The sequence below is a fragment of the Triturus cristatus genome, chromosome 7 (assembly GCF_964204655.1).
Source record: "Triturus cristatus chromosome 7, aTriCri1.1, whole genome shotgun sequence".
Classification (NCBI taxonomy): Eukaryota; Metazoa; Chordata; class Amphibia; order Caudata; family Salamandridae; genus Triturus; species Triturus cristatus.
The window spans coordinates 1358530561-1358554345 of NC_140590.1; the positions used below are offsets into that span (position 1 = coordinate 1358530561).

General features: G+C 41.3%; 1 protein-coding gene across 1 annotated transcript in view; it reads left to right on the forward strand.

The window, feature by feature from the left end:
• LOC146812057 (arf-GAP with SH3 domain, ANK repeat and PH domain-containing protein 1-like) overlaps nucleotides 1-23785 on the forward strand; it is a 1117518-nt gene that overhangs the window by 449260 nt on the left and 644473 nt on the right. Inside the window, exons 7-8 of the mRNA XM_085619062.1 lie at nucleotides 8106-8191; nucleotides 20078-20153. Coding sequence (XP_085475188.1) covers nucleotides 8106-8191; nucleotides 20078-20153 — 162 coding nt within the window. The remainder of the gene's footprint in view (nucleotides 1-8105; nucleotides 8192-20077; nucleotides 20154-23785) is intronic.

Here is a 23785-nt window from a genome sequence, read left to right on the forward strand (position 1 = left end):
CTTGATAACCGGGCCTTCACATTCTCTCTATAACGAAAGCGGTGGTTGTACTAGGAATAGTCCAGTGCCTTTAGTAAAGCTGGTGTCACACTCCTGCTTGTTAACTATTTTTACTTCCACAGACCTATGAACCTAGTGACTTCAAGCTTTCCATTTGCCTTTCAAACCGGCAACACCCACATCCATTGTCCCTGAACAGAACATCCTTCAATTCATGTACCCTCCAGCTATCACAGCAGTCAAACCTGAATAGACCATGCCTCAATCCTGAGAAGATGGCAGCCTTACTCAGATACAACAGCACTGCCATCTCCAGAGTCTGTAATCTTAGGAGGACCTTACACCGACACTTCCTTTTTTATGCCCCACCCAATCCAATAGAATTATAAAAACTGGACTTTTAAAACTCAAAACTCTTACCAACCAAGCATTTGCAATACAATAGGTCTCGCATTTACAAGACTTTGAGCTATTGTCAAAGTAAATGTCAATAGCTTAAATTCTCGCAAATCTGAAACTTATTGAATTGCAAATATTTTGAGTTTTCAAGCGCCCCATACCGCGCTTGCATGTGAATAGAGGCCACACCCCTTACTTTAGACGAGCCTTGTCTAAAGAAAGGGGCGCGGATGCCATTAAAGTGAAAGTGCGGTATGGGGCGTTTTTACCCAAAAAGCATTTGTTTGAAAAACTTTTTTTTGTAAAAGTGTCCCTAACAGTGCTTTCATTTTGAATGCAGCTGCGGCCCTTTCTTAAGATGCGGCTCATCTAAAGAAAGGGGCGTGGCCTCTAGTAAGTGCAAGCGCAGTATGGGGTGCTTGGAAACAACCCCCAAAAAATATTTGCAAAGCAATAGGTCTCGCATTTACGAGACTTTAAGCTATTGTCATTTAGAATGCTAATAGCTCAGACTCTCCTAAATTTGAGACCTATTGCATTGCAAAGAAGCGGCGGCCATTGTCCTGACTGCTTGGAAAATGAAAGCGCAATGGCGTGCTGAATGTTGCCTCAAAGCACGTCGTGACTGCAGTAGGACAAAACTCACTAATAAAATAGTGCTTACAGACTAAATAACACAGACTGTGTAACAACAGAAGTAAAAGGGCTAGTCCTCATGGAAGGTTACAAATGAAGACAAGGTGGTACTAAGGAGGGACTAACAAGCCGATTACCAAATCAGAAGCCAGCATTTACAAAGGACACAGACACAAGCCGATGAAAAATATGGGCGGAGAGTGGGCGGAGCTTCAAGTCCATACATGCGCTGCCCAGGCTCGACCTAAAAAGAGCCTTACTCTACTCCACTTCTCAGAGTGGGCCTCTGTGCTAGTGGCATACAGCCCATCCCTACGGGGCGACCGTAACTCACTGTGCGTTTGTCTTCATCAAAAGTCGATTTCCAATCTACTGATTGTTCAGACTTTCCAACTAGGCTGTACTAGTTTGCTGCATTGATTCCAGCGCTTGACCCCCGTACCCACGTCCCTCCATTTGACTCGGCCATGTCCTTTGTGTCCCACTCGCAACTACATGCGGCAAACAGACAATCTTGCATTGACTGATGGTCCACTGCATGCTCGGCACTTTATCCTCTCCCTCTACAACATAGGAACACGTGAAGTGGGCAGAGTTGCCATGTGTGAGAACGTGCCCTTGAAATTCATTAAGCCGACTCTACATCACTGCCATTCTATCCTCTTATTCTGCGAGCAAGTCACAACTTGCCTCTTTTAACTAACCACCACAATGGCTTCCTATTGCCCTTTCTTTTATTCTTGGTGTCTACAAAACCTACATCACATACTTCTGTTTGAATATCTTTTAAATGCACATTTTTATTATGCCTACACATAGTTTCCATAAAGTATACAATTGTGCCTTTTTTATCTTTTACACACTGACAGTACAGAATTACAAGTCGAACTGCTTCACATAATGTACTAGCTATTTATGCCTTAACATCTTTTCCTTTTAGTACTACATAATTGTCTGTCACCCGTCAATACAATGGTATATGAGTATGCATATGTGTCTTTGTACATACACTCCCTAATCATGCTTCACACATTCACCTACAGCATATCGATGACTGAATGACCTTTACGCACAATCTTCGCTTATGCCTAACTATCTTACACACACTGTTGGTCTTTGTCCTGAAATAGTCCTGGGTGAATCTCTTACTCACTGGCTCGCAGAGATACACAGATGTCCACTTGGGAATTTAGGAAGATTTGTGTGTCTTTGAGAATGTACTGCAGCGTGTTTCTCTCTGTTGGAGATCTGTGATTAATTTGAGCCGGTGGTTGCAGGTGGGGCCCCACAGCACTCATTTTTGGGGACCGGGGCTTATTTTTCCTTAGCAGACTTTGATCCACAGCAAGAAAGAGAAGAATGCAAAAATGGGACAGAAAAAGAAAAACAGTGACAAAAAGGGAAGAAGTGATGAAAATGAACCTGCAAAAGTGAGATAAAGAGGCAGGGAGAGTTTGGTGGTGGAATCAAGACTACGCAGCCTTGGTATTTGGTACCTGATCTTCCATAGCACCGTCCTCTGCCTTCTGAGCTAAACTTTGGACCCCAGCACTTAATATTTTACAAATTAAGCACTGTGGGAGGTATATGAATGAAAGTAAAGAGCGCACTCTACATTGTGAACTTCTTTATGAGATGGTACCGGTGACCATTAGCTATATAACTATCTAGCAAACACCCAGGAGGCCTGCATCCGAGTCAGATTTTTAGAATATCCTAAAAAGATAACTTTAAATGCAAGGAATCTAAATTGAAGACATGTATGTAGTAAATTGTTATTCTGAAAGCCCTCCTGTCCCACTTTGGATTCCTTTGCTAGAAAGAAATAGTGAGATTTATTTCCTGCTAGGCCTCTGTCTCTAAAGACCTGTAGTGCTATTAAAATTTCATCTCCTTTCTCTCCTTCTATCTGTCCCAGGCTGCTTCTTTCTCTCTCGTTTCTTCCAAATCTGTCAATCTACTGACCCTTCCTACTTGGTATTTTTCTCACTCTCTCCTTTGTCTGTCATGAGTACTCAATCAATATCAATATCTTCATCTTACTTTTCTTTCTCACACATCTCACTCTCCCCTCTGCTTATCGTTTTCCTTATTACCGCTCATCTCGCTTAACTCATTCTCCACACCCTCTGTGCCTTCTCACCTCGCAAAATTCAGTTCTTCGCCTTCTGTTTTTGCTGCCTTTCTGTTGTAAATCCACTGGTTCTCTTTCTTGATCACTCTCCACCATGGCCCATGTCCCCACTGATTTCTTTCTCTCAATCCTTTCTTCTCTCCCTCAATCCTTTCTTCTCTCCCTCAATCCTTTCTTCTCTCCCTCTCCTCCTTCATTTTATCACTCTCATCATGTCCCTCACCTATTGCCTCTCCTTTCTCCTTGTATCTTGCTCTCGCCCTTTCTCAGGCTTCCTTACCGTTTTGACCCTCCCACGCTGTCTCTCTCCTCCGTCTGCCCCTCTGCCTTTTAATCTATATTTTTTCCTTCTTCTGCCTCTTCTAAAGTCTTCTTTCCACCCCAATCCGTTTCTTCCTCGTCCTTCTGCTGCCCTCCTCACTCTCCCGTTCTCTCTATTCTCCACCTGTGCCTCCACTTGTTTCTTGGGTTACCATTATCTAGTCTCTCTCCATAACTCAAGTCTCTGCCTATCCACCTTACTAGCTCGAACGTCTCTACTTCTGTTTCTCTCTTCTTTCTTTACTGCCTCATTCTACTTCTCGCTCACTCTCTACCTCTGTATAGCTTTCTCTCAAGCCTCCCACTCTTCTCCTTTCTTCCCTTATCTGCCTCTTTTCAGCATCAGTCTCCTTTTTGAGAGCACCCCCAATCTCCCCTCCTGTTTCCTCTGTCTGTTCCACTCCTTTCTGTCAATAATCTACCCTCCGTCTCTCCCTCCCTCTCTCTCTCTCTCTCTCTCTCTCTCTTTTTCTCTTTTTCTCTCTCCCCGCCCCCACTCAAATACGATTTGATTCTCTGCCTCTTTCCATTTCTCTGCAGAGCGTGAGGTCACTCACTCTCCTGAGGTAAAAAGTTCACCTGAAGGGGGTTTGGTGTTTCAGAGTTCACAACACCCTGAAACTATGAAAACCTTACACCACAGTTTTAATTGAAAGAAAGGCGTGCATTACATTACTATGGGAGGCGATTTGCAGTTTTCTTCCTTCTCTACCTTTCTCGCTCTTACTCTGGGTAAAAGTATGATGATGAAACATGAGTCCTAGTCCTGAAAAATGAGTGGTGGTGCTAACCAGCAGCAACCACAAGCCACATTAAACACTGGGGATTCGTTCTGGGATTGCCAGAATCCTGCATTTACACAGGAACGTCATGTCCTGTACTCTGGCCAAGCCCTTCCAGTCATTCAGGAATCGCGGTGTTTGAGGTTTATACAACTCAGGGGTACTCCTTTTATCAACCTTGAAAGGGTGAAAATCTGAATTAGGTGTGCTAAATAAATATATGACTATTCCCCCAATCCTGTATGAATTTCAGCCATTATTAACCAATTTAAAGTTACTCGATTTATTGACTAGCACTGGGTTGGGCCAGTCAGACGTTGTTCAATGTTCACACATCGGGCAGGAACAAGCATATTGCATGTTTCATAAATATACATGAAACATCTGTAAGCTTCATATCTTAATCAATTACAAAAATGCAACTCCAATTAGGGCATTGAAATATCAAATGATGCCACCACGGTCCTTAGATATTGCCATGTTTCTGAGGACTGCCTCTGGCATGATACATTGGCTCTTCAATTTGGGAGCAACAGTCCATACCCCTTAACCACTCCTCCATCAGCTGGTGTTCTTTCACATTGCCAGGGCTTAGTAGTGTCCTGTTTAGAGAAGATAAATGCCAAAGCCACTAAGGATTTCACCTCACAGGAGTCTCCTAGTTCTTTCATGATCCTTAGGAGTACCAGCTTAGGAGAAAGGTCAGTGGGCCCACCTGACTGCTCCGAAAGGCTGCATGTGACATTTCACCTGTTTGATTGGATCACTCTGCATTCCTAGTAGGCCTGGGCAGTGAACCCTGCTCCGTTTGCAGTGCTCTCCACACTCCGCGCACTGCAGAGCACGGGGAATTTCGAAACATTCGCGAAGCGTAGCTTTTTCCTTGCTCACTAGACCACCTCCCAGCGAGATTTCTCAGCGCGGGTGGTTGCGGATGGTAGCGACCCCTCGCGTTGAGAAATCATCTGTTTGTGTTGTGGAAGCTGCCGCTTGAGTAGAAATCTACTCGAGCGATAGAAAGATGCCCTCTTGCACTGCGCATGGTGCAGTTCGTGCAGGACAAACACCTGGTGCTAAAAATCTACGCGAATGGTGAAACCTAACGCATACTGCCGCTTGTGGAACCCCGCATAGAGCGGAGGAGTTTTTTGGTCACTTCGCAGAGTTCCACGTAGCGGGACTCCACAAACTCTGCCCAGGCCTAAACGTATCTCCAAATATGCTGTGGCACTGAAGATGATTCAGGGAAGTATTACTGTCCATCCTCAAGAGTCTTTCTGATGTATTATAGATTCTATGCTTATACTAAAATGGCACCAAGCATAAATCTATTGATATGGCCAGCTCTCAGAGGGCTGTTCTTCTTCTTTCTATTCTTCTTTCTTTAAGTGTCCCGATTACGTTCCCAGCATGCTTTAACCCCTTCGCTGTGGCGGAAATTCCGCCGCAGCGCTGGGGGGTGCGGGGGGCAGCGCGGTGGCCCGGTGCTCATGACGGAGCCACTCCGTCATGAGCCACGGTTGGGCTGTGCTCATGACGGAGTGGTTCCGTCATGACTCCGCCCACAGCGCTAATCGCCCGCACAGGCGGGGAATTAGCGCCGCGTGGGCGGCGCGGCCGCCAACGGCCGCAGCATGACGGAACCACTCCGTCATGAGCACACGGCAACCGTGGCTCATGACGGCGTGGTTCCGTCATGAGCACGGAAGGAGTTAATTCAATAAAGAGAATGGGAGTGTTGATCAACAGACCTCGAAAATTCCGCTCTTGCCTAGCCGGTCCACCAAAAGCTTGTGCTCCAATGGGATACACTTGGGAATGGGGGTGCTAAATGTTAGATATACAAAAGTGGAAGTCGTTTTTTAACTGAAATCTATGGAGCTTGAGTTCCCCACTTAAAATTGTGAGGGGTTTCATATGGCCTGCTCCCACACACCTCACAGCTTTGAGATCCCTATTTGGTCCTATGACCGAAAAACTACCAAACCAGTTGAATGGGCCAACCACGTGTGTCATTACAACAAGGTGGGCTGTGATTATCTATAAATGAATCCTAATGGGTCAGAGTCCTCAAATACATCTAGTTCAAAGAGGAGGACAGGCACATCCCTACACCGAAAGGGCAGTCATTTACAACAGTCAGTTGTGTTGCCCAGTAAAAAAGACACTTGTCAGCCAGATCTAGTCCTCGTCATACACTGGCATACAAGCATGTGACAATGTAACTAACCTTGCGTCACGCAGCACGACAGCCATGGTAAAATTATAGAAAGCAATGTTTTCATTGCTTATGATTATTTGAAAGTGGTTGGTCGGGCATTGGCAAAACCATTCACGTCTGTCACTCAGCAATGGCAAATCAAAACCATTTAACATTGCCAATGCTTGGTAAATATTAGTTTTCTTAGTTTTCATATTTCTGACAGCCTTATATCCTATTACATGTAATGTAACAAACCGAACCACTGGGTTACCTTTGTTTCATTGAGCAAATCTCCTGCCTTCATGTTCTCGTGCTGTCATCTTCTCCTGCTGTCATGTTTCAGTCTTATTTTCACATCATCCATGTAAACTGCAGGTTTCCGGCTCTAATCATAGCAAAGTTTGGTCCGTAACACACAGGTACAAATTTCTAAATTGGTGCAGGACAGCTTATGCTATGGTATGTTATGTTATGTTAAGAGTATTTGTCATATGCACTTTCACCTGGGAGGATATCCTGGCACTGAGCAGGTGTGAGTCTAACCTCGTGTGGGTAAGGGGGCTTGTCGAGAAGCCAGATGTTGAGCTTCTTTTGGAACACAAGAAGTTAGGTGGAGATTCTGATGTGTGATGGCAAGTCATTCCACGCTTTAGGAGTGAGGTAGGAGAATGCCCGACCACTGATCTGGTTCTGTGTATGCATAGGATGTGTGCAGGGAGTCTGTCCAAGCGGAGCTGTCTGGATGGTTTGGGAAAGGAGTCTCAGTTAGTGAGATACGGTGGGTAAGTGTCGTACAGTGCATTGAAGCTGTAAGGAGGTTGAGCTGTGCACATTTGTGCATAGGGAGCCAGTGGAGCTCCTTGAGGTGGGCTGTGATGTGTGTTCAGAGTGGGAGGTTGATTGTGAGTCTGACTGCCGAGTTCTGAATGGTTTCCAGGCCAGGGTCAAGCCTTTCATTGTTCTTAAGTTGATAAAGTGAGTTGCAGTAAGTTGACCAATGATGGCACCCATTAGTGAAGTTGCAAAATAAGTGTTGGACAATACTACCACCTGATGTAGTGTGTGGCTCTAGTGAGGAAACATTCACTGCACCCACTCTCTGATTTTCAAGGGCGTGACTTGCATAGTCTTCCTATTTTGTCAGCTTTGCTTTGTTTTATGCGGTCTTTGGTTCATGAAGACTTTAGTTCTCTGAGTGCACCAAACTTGTAACAGAAAGTAGTTCAGTCTTCCTTGCCACTTCTTCAAGTCCCCTGCAAGTGGCACTATGACCGCTCCTGCTTCGCGACATATTGATCAACTGTGTTCATTAAACTGCACCACCATTTGAGTTTAATTTTTCACACAAACTCCACAAAACTTGCAGATATTCACAAATGCCCAATTAAAAAAATAAAAATAACAAAAAACACAGGTTGGGTCTTTCACCTTATTGATTCACCCAGGACTATACCATGGTTACAGTAAGCAGTAGTCTCCCGCATAAACCTATACCTGAAAAAAGTCATAGTGATACCGTGGTGTTGTCGAAGTAAGTATGAATGTTCACTTGGAAACAAGTTGACCGCTCTTTTCTTTCTCTGTATTTCTTTTGATGTCACCAACTCATGTAATCTGTGTTTCCTTTTAGTATCTAATCAAAGTAAATGAGATTAAAACTAAGAAGGGTGTTGACTTGCTTCAAAACTTCATCAAGCATTACAACGCTCAGTGCAAGTAAGACATTACTCCATCTCTAACATAACTTGTGTTTTTGAACATTGTTATCCATATCATGTGTAATTATGTATAATCTGCTATTTTACACTGGCTGCATCTGCGTTATAAGCCACTAATAAAGCTATGTATAAATGTAAATGCATTGGCCACAGGCCCTGGTACTGGGAAGAGCCTTGGAAGGTAACATCTCACTCCCCTGCATCCAGCAATGCAACCATCAGTGTCAGTTGATAGGGACTGCTGTATCAATAAAGTAGCACAAAAATGCAAAGATAATTCCTTTCTGTGCTTTTTGTACACCTCCAAGAGCTGAATGTAAGGTGTTTAGGGGAGTGGTAGGCAATCTGCAAGCTCTTTGAAAGAGCCACTCACTGTTGGGGCATTTGTCAGGGGAAGGTGTGAGATGCAGTGCTTGAAACTTAGAATGTAAGTATTGATTATTTTCATGGGATAGATCTGGACTTGACCACGTGGAAATGTGTGAATCTTTCAAATAACCTAGAAGCTGTTTATGCATGCACAAGAAACTGCCAAAATCTAATGTAATCTAACGTAGATTTGTAGAGTGCTTCTTGTTTTCTGAGGGTATTCAGGTACTTTGAGTCTCATATGGGCTTCCGTTTATATGACAATCAAGTAGCAGAATTTTGTATCCTTTGCATATTTACTGTAAATGACATCTCACGTTTACTGATAATTCTGATTTGGGGAGAAACACAAGTTTCAACCCCATTTGGAATTAGTAGATGTGTAGCACAAGCTGTGTCTTTGCGTCCCCCCAAAAATGTTGCCTGTTAGAAGTAAGTAGATTTTGTCTTCGGATAAAAGTTCACTGATTGACAGGAAAACCTACCGAAATTGGTACACAAAAGTAGATTTCAGTGGTCAATCCATATCCTAGTCAATGTTAGACAGCTGGAGGATTGTCAGTTGAGAATAGGAGAAGGAATCCTGTTTTTAAAGGGTTCAATTTTAATGTGGGTGATTGAATTCATTTTGCTAAATAATAGAGGAAAACATCTGGGTATATTATATTTGATGGCTCAGACCCTCAAAGATATAGCTGAGTGTTGTCAGCATGTTGATGAATACAGATGGTATTATTTTGAAGGATTGTTGCTAGAGCTTTCATATTCAAGTCAAATAAATGAGCTAATAGGATGGATCGTTGTGGTATGCCGTATTTTAGTAGAAGCGAGAATGATTTACAAGACTCTCGTTTCAGCAACCGTGAACCTAAAGAGAGAAAATAATTAAAACAGTCCTATTACTAGTCTAGAATTGATGATCTGAAGAAGTGATATGTGTTCAAGTATTATGAATACTTCAGAGAGGTTTAAAAGAACCATTAGGCACACATCTCTATATCTACCATTTTTGGTACATAGACCATTATTTCAATTGTGGCTGTTTCAGGACTAGATTTAGAATACCAACCAGATTATAATGCATTTAGGTAGTTATTTAAGATATGGTTTAGCCGTTGGGATGCAACAGCTCTTTCAATTATTTTCCCAGGAATGGTAGTTTAGAGATTGGGATGAGATTTTGGAGGATGTTTAGGTGTCCATTCTTCTAGAGCGGTGCTGAAAATTTTGAATACAAGAGGTGAGATATAATGAAGTGTAAACCATACAACAAATATCGTGAATGCATTTCTTAAACAAAAAAGGAGATGTATGATCTATGGAATAGGAAGCAAGGTTTGTGAAATAAATTATCTTGTGAAATGGATTGCCTATCAAGTTTTTCAAATGCAGTCCATTTAGGAGTGTCACTTCTCGGAATATCAAATATTTGAGACTGTCTGTGCAAAAATGTTTCTATGTTGATGTGCTCTTGAGAACTTGGGATTTTTGAGTTAGAGGTACATTTTACTCAATGCTCAGAGGCTGGGAGAGAGTTCTAGTTTGGTTTATGACTTCTTCAATTATATTTTTGAAGTATGTCAGCTTTGCCTCTGTGTAATTTCTTGTTTGCTGCTATTACATGGGCCCACCGATGAAGAACTTTTAAGGAGATGGGTATGGTTTCAGCCTTTATTTGGGCCAGTAAATCGCCCAGATTGTCGTTAGACACATTATATAGGCCAGTGGAAAAGGGGGGCTGGCCCTCCCTGATTTGAGAGAATATTATTTTGTGACTTTTGTACTTAGTACTTTCAGGTTTTTAAGTCCCCAAGAGAGACCGATTTTTTCCTGAAATTGTTTTTTCAGTAGTACCAGATTGTGGATTTTCTACGCCTCATCAGAGGCCCTAAAAAGGTTGGATATAAGACCTTACAGTGGTCTATAAAGTGTAAAGGACAGATGTTTATTTTGATATACCTGTGAATAATGGAGTCACTCATCTGGCTGAAATCTTTATTGGAGATCGAGCCCTCTTAGAGAAAAGTGTTGTTTCAAGATGGGAGAGTAATGGTTTCTACACGATTATTGATTTTTTGAATGTGGAAGTTTAGAAAGTCTGGAGTGACATTGAACCCAGTATTAGTTTTTTTTTAAAACACGCTGCAATGATTCTTCATTAAGGTCCGATATTTTTTTAAAGGAATTAGATCTCAGTAGAATCCTGGCAAGTCTGGCATTAGCAGAGGACTTGGTAGAGTCCAGAACGTGAAGATCTATTAGCTTCTGGGTTTAAGTCTTCAGACAAAATAAGGCTAAAACAGTATATGAAAAGTTCGAGATAAATGGCAGTCTAAAGAAGATTTCTAGGCTTCAATAGCTACCTGGAATAAGATTAATGAGTTTAATTTTACCTCAATGAAAGATGCAAAATTTTAGATGGATGCAATTTTAAGCCAAGTGGCTGCTATATAGAACCACGGCTTTTCCACACAAAATTAACCCTCCGATTCCAGTGAATTGCTTCGGTTGTTCAATGGAAGGTGGGGGCACTTGGACCCCTATCATCTGGGGTCGCACAATAAAGCAATTCTGAACTGAGATTGAAAAGTATTGTTTTCATACTTTAGAACTGACACAGTCCACAGATGTCCAGACAGCGGTTCTAGGGTATTCTCCTGATATTAATATAGGACCCTTGCATAGAAAAAGAGTGCATGGTATTGTTTTATTAGCTAGATCAATAATCCTTCAAAACTGGCATTTAGAAGGAATCCCAACATTCCAACAATGGTGGCCCAAATTATGTAGAACTAAGGAACTGGAAAAAAGATATCCATTAAGGTCGGGATCTTACACAAAGTTTCTTAGAGTGGGGGAGGCGTTAGTTATTTGTTAGTTAAGGACAAATAGAGGGAAACTATGGGGAATGTGCAATATAAAATAGTTTATTGTTTGTGCTTTTTGTGTACAGTTTGAAATCGTACTATCCTTCTGTTTTTTATCACCTAGATAAATTGTCTTAATAATCATGACTTTCTTTTTTAATGAATTTCTGGGACTGTCAAACTCTTTCAATAAAAAAATGTAATTAAAATACAAGAGAAGATCAATGTAATCTCTTCTGAACTTGGTGAAAAAATGGGAAACCTCTCAAAGTTTTGAGATTGCAACAAGAGAGACTGCTAAATGTTCTGCATTTGAAAAACCTCATATGCGATCCCTTTCAAAAGTCAGTTGTATTCATAAATTTTCCTTCTTGCTACATAGATGATATAACTGATATTTTAAGAAATGCAGGCAAGATATCTATTGTATGGATTACACTTCATTACTAAATCTTACCTCTTCTATTCAAAACAGTGAGTAACTACTTTAAAGAAAGCACTTTCCCTTGAGCTCTGAAATCTACCCACATCACAACAATTCTCAAGAAACAAAGTGCGGACCCAAACATCCTCCAAACTCTCAGCCCATTCTCTAAACTCCTGGGAACATAGTTGAAAGACGTGTTGCACCCCAACTACCAAACCATATCTCAAATAAATACAGAAATGCATTTCAATCCAATTTTCAATCCAAATTTAGTCCAGAAACAGCCACCATTGCAACAATAGACAATGTTCTAACTATCATAGGTGATAGAGATGTATATCTGATGGTTCTTTTAGACTTCTCTGCAGCATTTGTAACACTTGACCATGAATCTAATCTTCAGGTTCTCAGTGGAAGAATGAGAATAGCGAGAACAGTACTGAGCTGTGTAAAATCTCTTCACGATCTCTATTTGTGGAACTCAACTCTTTTAAATCACTCTCACTTTCAGTGTAATACCACAATGATCCATCCTCTCACCTAATTTACTCAACTTGTATATGAAACCTCTAACATCAATCCTTCAGAAAAATACCCTCTTTATTTTTTCAATACGCAGATGGCACACAGCTATACTTTTGTATCTGAGCCATTAACGTAACAACCCTGAAGACCTTCCCCTGTAATCTAACAAACTGAATGCAACCAAACAGATTGGAATGCTCTAAAAAAACAAATTCCTTCTATTCTCGACTGACATGTGTCCCCTGCCCAAAACTGTTTGGATGCTCTCAAACCTTCGGGTATCTACCCACCCTCGTTCTTTTTGCAATATCACTTGGCTACATCTTAGACAAAAATGTCACCGTAACTATCAACGCTACAAGCTCAGAAAAGTAAAAACTACTAATCCTACACATCTCTGATCTACTGTACAGGCCCTAGTACTCAGCCATCTAGATGGAGAAAATGCCATTTTAGCTAGCCTCCCAAAATTTACCACCGCACCTCTTTAAGCTATACACGCGCCTGGTCAAGTAGTAGGAGCCAAAAAATCTGATCACATCTCTCCTGCACTGAAGCCCCTTCACTGGCTACCACTCAATGCTATAGTAAAATTCAAGACTGTGTGCATCATGCTTACAGCCAGCCACACTGCCCTACCTCTGTACCTGAACAATAAACTCAAAGTCCTGGGCGGAAACTGAGAAACGTGAGGCAGAAATAAAAGCAAAATAAATCCAAAACAACAAAACAGGTTCTCGTGCTCAGACCCTAGACTGAGAAACTCTATTCCGGACTACACAAGGCTAAATCTCAACCTTCTTACTTTCAAACAAGACATAAAAACATATCTATGTGCACTAAAACTCCCTGAATGAATTAATTTCCCATCTCATCGCTTTTCATTTCATAACTGTCCATGTTCTCTTGTTTCTTGTAAAGCCCTCTATTGCCCAGTGCCTAGTCCAGACTAGACATGATTCGGTACAATTCCCAAAAGAAAATTGTCATGATTGTATTTATTATTTGTGATCTGTGTAAGTGTGTGGTAAAGCTATTTTGACCTTGACTGGTTGACAGCTATTTCAGTGTGAGATATCTTCCAGCCTTTATAGTTTTTCTGTAGCGCGTGCCTTTGAAAAATTTAATGAAAGAAGCAAGGAACAGACCACCATTTTTCAAAGTGTTTTATACTAGGGCTTCTGTCAATAGGACTGTTGCTCTCACAGCTTAATCTAATTTGATCTTGAGTATCTTTAGTATAAAGTATTTAATTGGTAGTGATGGATTGTCATTTTTGAAATAGCTCTGTTCTCCATCTAATAATGGTTTTTTGTTCATTTTATCTTAGAGTGCATCAGAGAGGGTTTTATTTTAGGAGTTGGATTTTGGAACAACGTTCATTGGCATACAATAACATCTATTTGTTCTTCCACTTTTGTACAGCTTTTGGCTCTTTTTTATGAGATTTTGTATGGCCTTTGTCAGTTTTCATCGTCTTAGTGTTCGAAGTTCTAGCCATTAAGTTTGGGATAAATTTGCACTTCGTTTTCAGGCCACTTATCGTGAATCATACTTCTATAACTAGACGCTGTCATCTCTTTTGTTAGCTCTTGCCTGGCTTATTCTAGTTATTCCAAATTTCATCAGTTTTTAAGCCTCCAATTGCTAAATTAGTGGCTCTTATTATGGAATGTGTTTGTTCTACAATATTGGATGGTTGGTCTTAAAAAGCTTTTTTATGAGCTGGAGCTTTAGTGTAAGTGAGTCACAACTTAGTCAAAATTTAGCGCCTTGACACCTTCGGGTAGTAGAGCGCTCTACAAATCTCTATTTCATTTCATTCAAAATGTATGTCTAGACAAAATATAAATGTTTTCCAAAATTATTTTTCCATTCTCCTTCTATTGCCTGCTCAAGATGTTGATCACTGTATCATTAACATTTTCTTATCCTGCTTCTCCCACCCTTCACATTTAACAATTTTGGCCTAACTTTCCTTTTTTCCCCTGTGACCTCTGCTTTCATTGTACTGAATGGGTTTACATGCTTCCTGTGCTCCCAGAGGCAATCTCTTCCTCTGGACCTCTTCTGCTGACCTGAGTTCAAAAGGCTCATCTTTTCTAAATCATTTTTACAGTTCTGTTTTAAATTGGATGCTTCATTCTATGAAGTTTCTACTTCTGAACTCGGCTCCATATTTTCTGCATCTCCTACTGTAGGGGGATCGTCACATCTCGATTTTGTTGAGGCTTCCCATAATAACTCTTGGTTCTTTCTTTACTTTGCTTTTTAATAAAAATATTACACTAGCTTAGTAACGCAAACATGTTGCCTTACAACAGAACAAAGTAGTATTGTAATAATTAAAAAGAAAATGATATAAAAAAGAAATTCCATCAGAAATAAAGTAATGATCCAATCCAAGCAATCCAGGTAAATCTTCCAGACTCAAATAAAGACTCCTTGTCTCCCATGAGCAGAGAAATTGCACATTTTGTGTTACAAAAATGGGCATTTTGGTGATCCAGACCTCTTTTCTGAGCCTCTTTTTACATTGCTATTCTTTCAATATTGGTTATGTCAACTGGCATTATTGAAGATAAGAGGTTTGATCTCAAATTCAATTCCCATTTTCAGTGTTCAGAAGTATTCTGTTATCTCCTTCTAATGTTAAGCAACTTGAGAACCTGCTTTAAACACATGTCTGTCGGTTCCTTTATTTTGAGAACATTTTTCAAAAACCGTAACAGTCCAATAGTCAGAAACACTTATTTTTAATTAGAAAACAATACATTTGAAAAATCAGCTTCTTTTTGTCCATGGCCCTAATTACAAATGCCCTGGGGGATTGATGATTATTGTGTAGACCCAGCTAGTCTGAATTAGTAATCTCTTTACCTGGATCCAGTCTCCAAATTTCCAGAGAGTCATCAAAGGGTTTGTAGGGTTCAGTCGAGGAAATTAATTTCTACATTTAGTGTTGAATTGTTGACCTTTAATTTCCAGGTCATATGGCAGACTCCTGTCACTATTTGCCTTGTTGACATGAGAAAGGTCGTGAATGATTGTTTCAATCAGAGATAGTTCAACATTTCAGAAATTCCTAATACAAACCTTTGACTTAGAGAGTGAAGAGGAACTAATTTTCTATCACAGTAGATGTCACTTAATTAGCAGACACCTCATTCCTCCCAGTTTTGCATGTATACGAATGTTCCATATGATTTCAGAAAGGGATTAAATAAGATTGTAGGAAAACTGAATTCAAGCAGAATGGGAAGGTTGGGGGAGTTGATGCTCATAACCTTTCATAATAAAAGTAAGCAAAGAATAATGTTTTGGAGGTTTGTCTGCAAGATGGAATATATTAAGTTGAACCAGGTCAAGCATCTGATGATCTATTTCTATTTAAGTAATAGAATCATGAGTTAATCAGCCACAAAGTCTAGCTGTTACAGTAAAACCCCACATCGCCTTTCTTGCGAGTTGCCTTTAATTCGGACCAAGATATACAATATTTTTTGTATCCTAAATTAGTTAATTTTTCATAAATATATATTATTAATCAGGTGGGGAATTTCATCAAGAATGGTCATTTTAGTTACGTTTATTTTGTCCCACAATCCATCCATTCTATTTACTACTTCACCTGATCCTCTATATAGAAGTGGATGTAGAACAGACGTATACCATGTCCACATTGTACTCTTAATCCCAAATAGTGCATATGACTCTGTTCTGTTAATCAGCTGCTTCTTGCATTCAGATTTAATAGCTGATCGAATCAATTTACATTTATGACAATTAACTTTGTATCATGTAGCATGTTGAATGTAATCATTTCCCTGTAATTCAAGGAAAAGGTCCTGGTTTTTCACAAAAAACAATAAATTGTCAGTAAACACAAGTGTTTTGTGTTTACCATTATGTACTCTAAACCCTGAGTAGTCTATGATTTAACTTGCAGTATTTCGAGCAGTCAGGAACCAAGTTGATGGAGCAAGTGGAACTTAGGAGAGCCTTGTTCAATGCCTCTTTCAATTGAAAAGTGGCAAGACTCCTTTCAGTTGATTAACATATGTTCCCTGGAATCATTACATACATTTTTAGTTACATGATAAAATATCTCAATTTTTATTTGAAATTCTTATGACATCAGCCAAGAGTCCAGTGTTGTCATGTGCAAAGTGTTTTTCTTATGACACGGTTTACTTTTTCATGAGTTAGTCCTTGAATAGTTCCTGACAGTCTAAAGGGTATCGTTGTTTAAAACATTGTCTTTACTGACATTAATTAATGAGATAGGGCTGTCACTGCTGCATATTAAGGGATAAATCCCAATTTTTCGATTGAGCATTACTTTTTAGATTGCGACATTCTAATGAACCCCATATCTATTAATACCCATTTTTAATGTTATCACTTAAAAAAGGGGCTAGGATGCCTTTGAACATTTTACAAAAATCTCCTGAGAATCAGTCTTTATGCGGTTTTTCTGTTAATGGAAGTAGATCAATAACATGTCCTAAGTCATCTATTAAAAAATTTCAATCCAAAGCCATGCTTTCTTTTTCTGTAGTGTAGGAATAGGAACAGAGATGTTTTCTTCCTCTGTTTCTTAGATTTTGCAAAGTTAACTGTATTATACCCAATACAGTTAACTGTATTATAACTTGATAGGATGCTAATTTCCTGTGTTTTTCACTGTGGACTCCACAATACCATTTGGTATGAAATAATTTAAACTTTGCTTTTGCTTTGCGTGCCTTATCGATTTCAAATTCAAGTTTATTTCTATGTGGAATCCTATGCTGGTATTGTATTTTTTTTATGTGAATTGTCTTTCTCTTAAAACTTTTTTTAAATGAAGTAGACAATTACTTTTCTCATTTTTTCTGTACTGAATTGACAGTACTCTCAAATACACGCTAAGCACTTGCCAGATTATTTGCAAATCATTGGTTATGTTCTCTTCTTGTGCCAATCTGTTCGTTTTTAGGAACTTTGCCTTCATTCTGTCATTTACACCACTTATCTTGTGGTATTAGAAGCAAACCTAAATGATTTGGTAACACTTACCTGCATGAGTTGGACAAAGTGACCGCCTTCTCCTTTCCAATCATCCCAAACTCAGTCAGTGGGCAATTGAACATCTTCAAGCCATCCGAAAGTCTTTGGTACTCTGTTTGCATGGCAAATAGTTGCAGCTGTTACAATTCTTGTTACATTTGTTTGTGGTGAGAAATGTCATCTCTTCGCTGCCATATTTCATGGGTGGTTGAGAACAGACTAAATCCTGTTTCTGTGTTTGCACCCAACTTCTCTATTCTCTAATAAAAGGACAACTACAGCAATCTAATAGAGAGAGGTAAAGTCTTTAGTGAATTTACACTTCTGGATGGAGTGACACTTCATTCTTTTAAGGCTATCCATGTTGATTAGATAGATGGTCTAGTAGTAGGCCTGGGCAAAATTTCCGTTCCGTTCGCGGAATTTGCGATAATTTGGCATTTCCGCGTTCCGCGGAGAGCGCGGAAATGTCAAAATTTCCGCATTCCGCAGCTTTGCGATAATTTGGTTCTTGCTCGCGCTGTAAAATAATACATTCTCGCGCGCGCGCGATCGCCTTACCTGAATCCCCGCGTTCGCCGACAAGTTTTCCCGATCCGGTCGCGTTCTCCATGAGATGTTGTATTGTTTTAGCCATTTGCGCTGTCTCGCGACAGTTCGCGTCCGCCGTGATGTCATGCGTCGCGCGATTGCGTCTTTTTTCTCGCGATCATGCACCGCGAGACAACTGAAAACAAGATGGCCGCGCCCGCAAGCAACCACATGGGTAAGTTGGCGATCCGCACCCATGCAGAAAATCTCGCGAACATGCCGGAAAAAAACTTCCGCATCTTCGCGATATTTCCGCTTGTTTGCGGAGATTTTTAACATTTTCGCGATAATTTGCGAAAGTCGCTTTCGCAAATTCCGCCCACCCCTATCTAGTAGGCGTTATTTCCTGTGTCTTCGCTTTCCTCCCAGAAGAAACAAAAGGAGATGTGCTAAGTAAGACTATAGTCCATGCCATGTCCATTCTGGGCACATCTGCCATCCAGATGAAGTGAGCACTGCAGGCAGGCTTCTCACTGTTTGTTCCGACTGAACACTGAAGGCAGGGGTAAGAGTAGTGGCAAAGCAACGGAGCCATGGACACTATGCTAGCAAGGAAAATGTCCCTCCTACTCACTGGTGAGATAGTAAACAGGGTGCAGCAAGTGTGTCAGACCCCTGGGCTCTTGTGCGGCTGCAACTGCTGCACCAGCGATGGCTGCACCCCTGGGTAATGGGCACAGGACAGGCATGGCCAAAGGTTATACATGTGATCACTAACCCTGGCTGCATGTTGTCCCCAGCTGTTACTGGGGAGTTGATAGTGGGCAGAGAGCAGGTACTTAAAATGCATTGGGTAATTGATTCTAAGCAAACATTATGGCCAAGGGCCATGCCCTCTGCCCAATGGATCTAGTTGCAGTTGGTGAACAGCAGTCCCTCAAAGAAGGAGTAGTGGAGATCACATTCTGTGTCTGTGACACATGGCAAAATCCTCCTGAAAGGCCTCTAGAAACTGAGACCACCATAAGGTTTGACTTTAAGCCATGCCTTGTGTTCAGAGCTTGCTAGTCACTTCCATTGGCCATGCTCAGGGCTCTCTTCAGCCAGAGTTCCTAGGGTGCAGGGCATGGCTGAAAGGGGGCAGGAACTAGCTGATGGATGCGCTGGGCAGGCAGCGACAGTCAGTGTCCACATGTAATGGCCACAGGGCACGGCCAAAGGCCACACCCTGAGGTCAACGCCCACTGGTCACCTCTGTAGTTTGAGCTAAGTAAACATTGAAGGCAAAGGTAGAAGTACATTCAGAGCTCTTGTTTACATATATCATAACAACACACAGAAGAAATTGATACATAAACGTTTGGTTAAGTATTCATGGTTGTCAATGTAGCTCAATACCTAGCCACCACTAGAACACAACATTCCTCTAAAACATCAGGTGAAGGGATATGGTAGAACTTTATTCTGCACATCAGCCATATAGCTGCCATAGAAGTAACTTATTTCCCTTTCCCTTTCACTGAATCATCCTTGTGGCTCATAGTTAAGAACTGGCTAAAGATTAGTGGCTCCTCCTCAGTTGTTTTCCTGTGCTGACCTTACCGGTTACCCTATATCTGCGGCGGAACAGCCTGAAAACAATGTTTGCAAAATAAACTTTACATCTAGGCATTACATAAAAGTAAATTCAATTTCCACTTGGTCTCGATTTGCATGTTCTAGTCTTGATTCCATTTTAAAATATTGTGGGGTCTAATGGATCACTAATGAAGACACCATCAAACTCACAAACTTGCTCACTCGCACTTTCATCCATTCACTAGCAAAGACACGTGCTTGCTCACACCCACACACACACACACACTCACACGCACACTCTCTCGCGCCTATCCAGCCTCCCACTCAATCACAACCTCACTCATTATGTTGTCTTTTCAGTGAGCATTCACATGTGCTTTGCCTATTGATTCAAACGTTTTCATGGGGTATGTTTACTTCTGCATATTGCCACTGTATTATCAATTTGCATATAGAATACATTTTACTTAACTGCTACAAGTAAAGTGCTACAATATTATGTTTAGATCCATGTTCTAACTATTTCTTGTGTTAGTTTTTTCCAGGAATGTTTGAAAACAACAGAGCAACTTAAACTATATATAGAAAAATTAACTACAGAATTGCAGAGTGTGAGTATACCTTAATGAATTATGGAGGGCACACACTGTCTTGTCTCATACATGATGCTTTCTTTGCTCAGTCTAAATCTGAGAGTCTCATGCTGGCAGTTTGTGATTTACTACATCAGGACAGTACAGGATTTACCCTGGATCATGCCTCTCTGCCACTTTTAGGGTTCTATTGCAGTCATCGAGCCCTTCTCCTCAGAGGTCTTACTGGTCGTAAAGTGGCGTGTGTCTCCCTGAGCTCGGCAAATTCCCTTCCATTAAACAGGATAAATTTTGATTCTGGGGTCACTGTTTACATCCACGTTTAGCACTTCACCCCAGGATCTGCTTCTAAACAGATAGAGCAGTGACTGGTTCTTTGACAGTACACAGGGATAAGGGAAGATAAAGCTATCCATTTCCCCTGCACTCCTCGCCCTGACTTTCAAGCCCTTGGCTCGCCTCCTGTTTGAAAAGGTGGTCCCTGTGTATATCACTGACTTTCCTTTGTAAGATCAGAACAGGGAACTACCATTCCTGTAGGGGGAGGTGGAGCAATTGGGTCTGGTTGTATAATTTAGGATGTGCCATGTCTTCTCCCTGGCCTGAGGAGAATCTGAGTGGATAGAATAGCCTGCATCCTCTTACATCAGATCGGTTGATGTACCTGGGCATACTAACTTGGGCCTCTGATTGATTCAAGTTTGAATGCAATCTGCTCTGTGTGACACAAATTGTATGACGTTCCACCTTCCATTAGTACTGATCGGCAGAATTGCCTTGAAGTGAATGGTGGTGCTTTCTAAAATGTATTTGACTGCGTGGGTATGCAGGCGAAAATCCACGCCTCCCTCGGAGAAGCAGGTAAGATCCTGTCTGGGTTAATGTGGGGATCTGGCAGTCATAGAATTGTGCAGCTGCATTTCATGGCTCACTGCACCATCTTACCAGAAAGGGAGCTGCTTCTAAGGGAGTTGCACTCAAAATTCTTGGAGAATTTAATTTCTGCTTCTTCTCCATGTTCGAATACTATAGAAAGATGGTGATGGTGGCTAGGAGGGGCTGGAGTGGGATGTTTACAAACCTAGGGTAGATTGGCGACCTATAAAACCTGGGAAGGACAATGGGCAGACCACAAGCGACTGCGCAATTCATGCCATGTTCTCATGAGGACCAGGTAACAAGGAGCTGTTTGACTCCACAACGTCTGATTGCAGCAATTGAAAGAACAAATTTTCTATTGACCAGGGAAGAACTGACAGGTGAGGAGCGGGGGTGGGTGCAGGTTATGCTAAGCTGGTCTGCTTACTTTAAATACAGTATAACCACATCTACAGAACTTGAGATCCCTACAATCCTGATTAGGGCAAGCAATGATGCACTTTAATCGACTCTCAGATATTCACATAACAAAGCCTGTTTATACACGTGATGTGGGGCTGTGAGACGAGTGAGGTTTCTGGACATAGCCAACAAATACATTAGTAGAAATGACCATATGCAGTTAAACAACACCAGAGTGTGGATTACTTGGGCTGTGGTCGCAAAGGACAGCTCTGCAACCGTCAAAACGGAAACTGTCCTGAAAGGCCACAATAAGCCCTTCACATGCTCTTAGGTGGACCACGGACAAGTTCTCAGTGCTGAGCGATCAGAATCTATAGTTGACGAACCATGTTAGAAAATCTCTCGTACTACGACCCCCAGATGGAATACTCTAACAACCACGATTATGATGATGGCATTTATATGGCACGTGGCTCCAGTATCTCTGGGTGGTGGACACCATGTTGTTTGTAACCAGGACCCCGGAAAGAATACGAAGCCGAGACACGCCTTTAAAGCGCCCAATATTTGGTGTTGGGCTTCAGTTTTATATTTCTCTGTGGCGTTTCCACAGCCGCATGGTCTGATTAAAGAACCTTGACCGAAGCAAGCGGGAAATCAGAGGACCTCTCTGGGTCTCGTGTCTCATGCGTTACAAGTGTTTCCATCTCCACAGTGATGTTTAAGGGGTGTGTGGGGCTCTTTCGTTGCCGCTCTGATCCAACGCTCAAGGTTTCTTGCACAACTATGACTGATGACATTGGCGCTTGTCTGCCAGAGTGAATGATATTTGCCCTAAGTGTCATATATGGCAATTGCAATTGGTTTCCTTGAATTGTTTGGGCCTCTGGTTATGTTTTACAGGCCAATAAAGACCCTTACAACTATAATGGGACAATTCTATTAAAGTACTAGTAGGGACAGGCCAACACTATAGGAGTATTTACTTAGATAGGAGAAAAGGAGTATTTATTTGTGAGGAGAGGTGTGGCGCAGCGGTCAAAGCAGCTGACTCCGGGCACAGGGCCTGCGGCAGCTCAGCATCGTGCAATTTTGGGCAATAGCTCACTTTATCTCCCCGACTGCCCCCAGTGCCATGAAACCCTTTGGGGTGATATGTTTGCGCTTTACAAATACGAATTATTATAGAATACATATATTTTTTAACATGATCTTAATTACCTCGACATATATTTGTGGTTGCTGGCTATCAGGATCGCATTGGTCTCAACCTTTTTTTACAGTTTAGCAGACAAACCTGGGCAGGTCTTTCCTCGATAGTACAAAGGAGGCTGGTATGAGTATATGATGTGCATTTATTTTACACATGCGTAGAAAGCTACTATGGCAGTAACATATACCTGAGGTAAGTTCAGAAGTGTTCATTTCATTCGAAGCAAATGCTAACAAGAGAAGGAGAGTGTAAGGCAGATTGTTCAATTGGAATAATGTTGCATGCCTGGTGCTAGGTTTTTCTTTCTTAATAAGGAAAAATCAATAACAGTTCTAAGAGGTCTACTCTTTTATCACCTCATGTAAACTCCCATCTATGTTTTTAGGTCGAGCCTAGCATGGTCTGCGAGGCATGCTGTATTAGGGTAGGCACTAGAAGCCCCGCCCACTCTCTGCCCCTATTTTTAATTGGCTTGTGTCATTGTCCTTAGTGAACGCTGGCTTCCGATTCATTATGAGGCTTGTTAGTCCCTCCTTGGTACCGCCTTGTCTCCTTTTGTTACCACCCTTAAGGACTGGACCTTTTACTGCTGGTGTTACATGCCCTGCTTTATAAGTTGGTGAGCAAAATTTTTCTTAATGCTCTTCCCCTATTCCACACACAGCATCGCAGGGCGCTGCACGCCTACTACTGTATTTATATAAATGACTGCGCAGTCCGCTTTAACTATAGCGTCTGCACTTATTCACTTATATCATTTACGGCGCAGTACACTTTCAGTTTAGCGGCCATGCTTATTTATTTATTTTTTTTACAGGCGGCCGTTTTCACATTAGCGACCGCACTTATTTATTTTTTTAATTAATATCGCGGGCCACTTTCACTTCAGTGGCCGTGCGGAACGTTTCTTGATTATTTTATTTTTACTTTGTGTGAAAGCACACCATATGCACTTTCACTTTAACATTGTCCATGCCCCTTTGTTTAGACGCCACTCACTGTAACCTAAATACTGTGAGCAGCGTCTAAATAAATGGGCGCAGCCAGCATTAAAGTGCCCTCGCATTTGCGAGAGTTTGAGCTATTGGCGTTAAAAATAACAATGCCTTTTATATATGTGTTTGGTTTAAAACACATAAATAAAAGGCATTGT